Source organism: Dermacentor andersoni, chromosome 9, assembly GCF_023375885.2.
Source record: "Dermacentor andersoni chromosome 9, qqDerAnde1_hic_scaffold, whole genome shotgun sequence".
Taxonomy (NCBI): Eukaryota; Metazoa; Arthropoda; class Arachnida; order Ixodida; family Ixodidae; genus Dermacentor; species Dermacentor andersoni.
This window is the reverse complement of record NC_092822.1, coordinates 108,924,216-108,929,901: the sequence shown is the minus strand read 5'-3', so window position 1 is coordinate 108,929,901 and position 5,686 is coordinate 108,924,216. Positions and strand designations below refer to the sequence as shown.

At 41.7% G+C, this 5,686-nt stretch overlaps 1 protein-coding gene across 1 annotated transcript; it reads right to left on the bottom strand.

Moving 5' to 3' along the window:
- Window positions 1-3,531: 3,531 nt before the first annotated feature.
- Window positions 3,532-4,777, bottom strand: LOC140213341 (uncharacterized). Its single transcript, XM_072284593.1, has one exon. The coding sequence runs from the start codon at window positions 4,591-4,593 to the stop codon at window positions 3,532-3,534; it is 1,062 nt and encodes a 353-aa protein (XP_072140694.1). The 5' UTR covers window positions 4,594-4,777.
- Between the last annotated feature and the right edge of the window lie 909 nt (window positions 4,778-5,686).

Below are 5,686 nucleotides of genomic sequence, written 5' to 3'. Positions count from 1 at the left end.
CTGATTGATGCAATCAATTTTGCAGGTCGACCTTCGCGAAAACCAATTCTGCAGACGGTGAGCCCTGCAGCTCTTTTCGCGCAGTTTGCAGGTGTAAATTGTGCCATTAAGGAGCTTGAGGAGCGCGAGGACATGATCCAGGTGTCGGCGACGGCACATCTAGCAGACGACAGCTTCGACCAAGAGTTGCTAAAAAAAATACTAGATAAGGAGGGCAGCATACACAGTGCGCTAAGGGTCACTTCGACCTCTCCTTTTGTTCTGAAAAGTGAAAACATGGTCTCAAAGATGTCTGTCCCTGAAAAAGATTTCTACAAACAATTCGTCAAAAAAAAAAAAAAAAAAAAACATTGATCAAATATTAGAGATTGCCGAAATCACCAAGGGCCAGGCTGCCGTAAGGAGGTTTGATAATTTTTTATTAACATACACTTGTAATTTTAAATACGTGTGACTTGTTTTAACTGAGACATGTTTTCTTCCAGATGGCACAAGGTGCGCCGCATCCGCCTAACAAGTTCCAGTGAAGACGAGGAGAAGTGATTTTGATCGTCTGGCCCAAGCACTAGCTGCACCGAAATTTTTTTCTACAGCTGCAACTTAATATGGTAAGAATTAAAATAAGCTGTATGGGCACCATGATTAGCCTTCCTGCCATTTCTGCTTTAAATCTCTCTCAGTATGTGCAGACCATGCACTCGTGCAAAAGATAGCAAATTCTACTTTGCACCAGTGTCTGCTAAATGCAAGCATCTTATCAGCAGCCTTTTTATTGTAGTGCAGGCAATTATGAGCATTTTCTGCACGCAGGAAAGAACACCGAAGAAACAGCAAGAGAGGAACTCGAGGTTTCTATGGGGCTTCGCATACAGAAGGTATCAAATCTGTATAATTTCCATCAATGCGTGGAAACTACATAATATGTTTTGTTGCAGATTGGACTTGTCATATCAGAGAAGCAACCGTGGTTGTGCTGCAGCCCAGATGGCATCATAGATTTCGGCAACTCAATTCATTTATTCGAGATCAAGTGTCCATATTCACTACGGGACAGCCCACTTATTGATCCGTGAATGAAATTAGCTTTGTCCCTTACATCCATTATGTTAATGGGCAACTTACTCTAAAGAGCATTCATGCGTATTTAACGCAGGTGCAGCTCATGTTGTACCTATTTATGGTCAACCATGCTTTCTCTTTTGTTTACTCGAGCAACCGGAGTGTGATAGTTCACGTCAACCGTGATGACAGCTTCCTCGCTGAATATATTCCTAAGATGGAATATTTCTGCTTCACATATTTTTTGAAGTGCCTCGCTCAGTGTTATCACTCTGCTCTCCGCTAAATATGTAGCTCGGCAAGTAGACATGCACAAACCTCATCAAATGCTTCATTAGAGACAAGTGTTCATATTTATGTGCATGTATATCCCACAAAAACAAATTTTTTTTTTACAAAGCTAGTGTAGAAGTGCTCATACACGTGCTTTTGTCACTGCTTCAGGAATGAGCCTAGTGAGTGAACAGAACAAAGCATTTCTGAAATAACAGCTCACAATCACACATGCTACAGTGCAGAGCCAGTCACATCCTTTCTTCAGATTAGTGCTATGTTCTCTTGATTTCTTACTTAGACACTTACCTCGAGGCTGATTCTTAAACAATAAAATATGGCAAGTTGAAAACCCAGTATGTGAGCACGACTTAACTAGCTCTCTCAAAAGGACCTCTTTTAACGCGACATAGAGCACACATAGCATCTTAAGTTCGACGTTAGTGTGATATATATACATATAACTTATGTGCAGGCGTCTCTAAAAGCCCGCATTGAAGTTAGGGCTTGTGCATGTCCACTTCGTTCTCTCCATCCATCACAGTGTTTAAACAATCATAAGTATGTTTACCAACAAGGCTAAAGCCCAATGACCAGCTAGTTATGTTTTTTCTGGTGAAATTGTCAATGCAATCAAGGACCTGTTTTTTAAAGGTTTGTGTAAGGAAGGTACCTGGCAGATTGCTAGACTGAAAAGTGGTGTTACTGACAAGACTATTATGTGTGAATATTGGCATGAGGTGGTATATTCCAAAATTTATTGTGTACGAGCTTTTTCACATAGACGAGTTCTTGGCCAAATGTAATGGCTTATAAGCTGTTGTAGTATGGTGCAGCGAGTGGCATTGTCAAAAGCTTTTTACGGGTTAATGGCTGTGCCAAGCTATTTCAAATGTTTGACAATAGGGTAAAAAAATGCAGCTGCAGTCTTAAAGAAGATAAAAAATTCACAAAATGCAGAATAGGTGTTGTGTACCGGCTTCCGTTAACCTGCGGCAACGTGTACATAGGACAAACCGGTCGGTGCATAAACACCCGTCTAAAAGAACATGAACATTCTCTCGGTAAAGAAAAGTATTCGCACTTGTCAAACCACTGTAATCTATGTCATTATGATCCGGTATTTTTCGACACCGACATTTTGTTTTCGGATAAAAACAAACACGTGAAAGAAGCATTTCATATCCAAATGTGTGCTGAAAAATGCATAAGCCAAGCATTAGTTGCAATCACTGACAAAGAACTTGCTTTTTTAAATACAGGTTGAACCTTTTTAATCTGTTTTTAATCTGTTTCTGCTTATACTGACGACTCTTGTTGCACATGCTCAGTGCTGATAGCTGGGGTATTTATGTTCTGTGTCTTTCCGAAAATAATAGTTGTGAGTAAGCGCTCGTGTGTCTCCATTTCACTGTGCCCTTGCCAATTGTGCGTGCTAAATATTTCACTAAGAAATATCTGTATGAGTTCCACACAAGGCCATTGGTAGTTTGCTAGTGATCTGCCTAGTGTTGCCTACAGGCCACAAACCTGTTGCTTATATAGTTGACGTTTTTTCCCTTTCCATTAAATATTCTTGTGCTTTGTCTGCAGGCGTGAGTGCAAAGACAATAAATGTGAAACAAGCTTGGTGTTATTACAACAGAGTGCAAATGATGCAGCTTGCATTTCAACTTTTCAACTCTAAAGCTTGATTACTGAGGCTCTGCTTGAGCTATGAGACACCATGGTAGAGGGCTTTGCATTAATTTTCACTGCCTGGGTCTTCTAATGTGCATTAAATTCACATACACAGGTCTTTTGCCTTTCTGCCCAAGGCTACAGCTTGTTCCATTGTTAATACCAAGGTGAAAATCCTCAAACTCAACACAGTTCCTATAAAATCTGTACACAAGAAGAATGATGGGCCTAGCTCTCACAATTAAGTACTCGTTGCAATACACGCCTGAGGTCACATGCAATGGTTCCCTACATGATAAATGCTGGTAAAACTAATGCTGTCCTGAATTACCTGCAAACGCATATAATACAACAATGAAGGTGAACCTTTTTACGCCAGTTTCAATTTGAAGGAGTAAATCTTCGTGAAATTTCTTAATTTATTGTAGCATGTACATTAACATATAATATAGGCTGACAGGGTGAGAAGGTTTATTTCCTAATTCAGAATGAATAGCACGATGCTCTACGGCATTTGTCTTATGATTGTTCAAGCTTTTGTGTGTTTATAATTGGCGGTTGCAGATTCACCAGGATGCAACACATTCGCATGATATCACTCATATAAGGAATGAGATCATTAGATACTCGAAAATTCATAATATTAAACAATTTTATTCGCTGGATAGCTCTTTCAACATGGATGCGTACCTGAGCAATGTGGTAAGTTTGCTGGAGCTCATCATATGTAAATTGCATGTTTCCTTTAGAGAAAGGGGGCAAGACAACAATGCCCTTGTTTCCTTCCGCTGGTGCTTTTATGCCTGGAAAACCTTTGTCGGCTAACACAACATCGCCTGGCTCAATTCGATTGAGAAAGCCTGATTCTAGAGTTATGTGCGTGTCTGAAGCTCGACCTCCATAAGCCTTTGATACAAAAGTCACCACACCATTGGGCAAGATTCCAATTAAAAACTTCAATGTGTAGCATCCCTTGTAGTGTGAAAAAAGAGCTCGACGCTGTTCTACAGTAGGTGGCTCTTCCGTTCTCACTTCAGTGCAGTCTATAATAAAACGACAGTTCGGGTAGTGTACCTTAAAGCATGCTGGCATAGTTGCCTTGACAGCAGCTTGCGACGGTTCAGGAATGAAGTGTTGCATTGAGTAAAGAAGATTCCTCAAAACGAAAAAAAAGATGCGGCTAACAGTTGTACGATGCAGGCCGAAAAGTACAGCTATACTTGCAAATGAAATGCCAAGTTTCATCTTCATTAGGAAGATCACCATCTTTTGAGGGATAGGGACATCAACAGACCTCACGACTACAGATGAAAATAAATACATTAGCATGGCAAACACATTTGCACTGACTCCACATAGTTCTGTGAATGCATCTTTCCTTTCGCAAAGAGAGCTGTATCCAAGGAAAACGCAGCTTCGCTCTTCTGGCCCAGTGGCGGTTGACCTCACTGCAGGTTCTGCTTGCACGCTGCTGTCTCTAGTTTCAATATGAGACACTTGTGTCGATGCATCACACTGTGACACCACAGAAAGGAACAAGCTACATGGCCCCTTGAATGAACTGTTCTCTGTCTGAGTCATCTGAAAAATTCAATATTAACATATATTATTGTCACACCTTATTGTTGTGTTGCCACGAAAATGATCAAACAGACCAAAAATATAGGCGTTGTATGTTGTCTGGAACAGTATACAAGTCATGGACAAAAATCTTTGAACCTATCTGTATCAGTGTCAACTAGTTAGGTGCAGAAAAATATGTTTTGTAGAACAGAAGATAGCAACAGAACGTAATCAGCACAACAGTTCATGTTAGCCCATAAGATTTCAAGATGCGCCTGCTTGGAACACAAACCGACTGTGTACTGTGTAAAAAAACGAGAGTCTTACCACGGACGCAAACTCGTTGCATTCTTCCGACGCGGATGTGCCCTGTGCCGAGTCAGGACTGAAGGAAACGGTGGTTTCCAAGTTTGACGTTTCGTTGCGTTCTTCCAGTGCCGCTGTGTCGTGCTCTGAACTCAAGGAGACGGCAGTTTGACACGTTGGAGCAATGACTGGTCGCAGCGCGCTCCGTCGCTGAATCCTAGAAGAACAAGACAGAAAGCATGAGTGTTACTGCGTAAAAAGGTGCCCGAATGCACCATCGGGGGCAAAACTACGAAGTTTCACTTTCAAGGTTCCACCAAGTGTTTCATAAGTTGTACTCAGAAGACTTCCCTTACGTAGTACTGCCCATGATTGATCGTCGGCGCTGCGATTTCGCCTTTATCAAGCCGATTATTTTCACGTGTTGCGAGCGCCCGCGCGCCGGCCGAACGCTCACGTAGTTTTCCAAACAATGATTCCGAACTTCCGATAATCGTGTTACACTAGTAAAAGTCGGCACGAAACTATGCTCTGCTTACCTTTCAAATCTTCCCAATTTTGTCTGGGGCAAGGCGGCATCACTCCTTTTGTAGCAAGGTGGAAATATTGTTGGAATGTACGCTGGGTGCTGAGCGATGTTGCTTCTCTCGTTTCCCACGAAGTGAGCACTGCATATTCGCGTTTCATTCCTTTTCGGTTGCCACAGCTCTCCCTCTGAGCTGTTAGAAAGCAAGAAAATAATGTGTCTGAATACATAAGGCGCACAGACTGGCATTATAAAGGCAAAAGGCGCAGCCCATCAGAA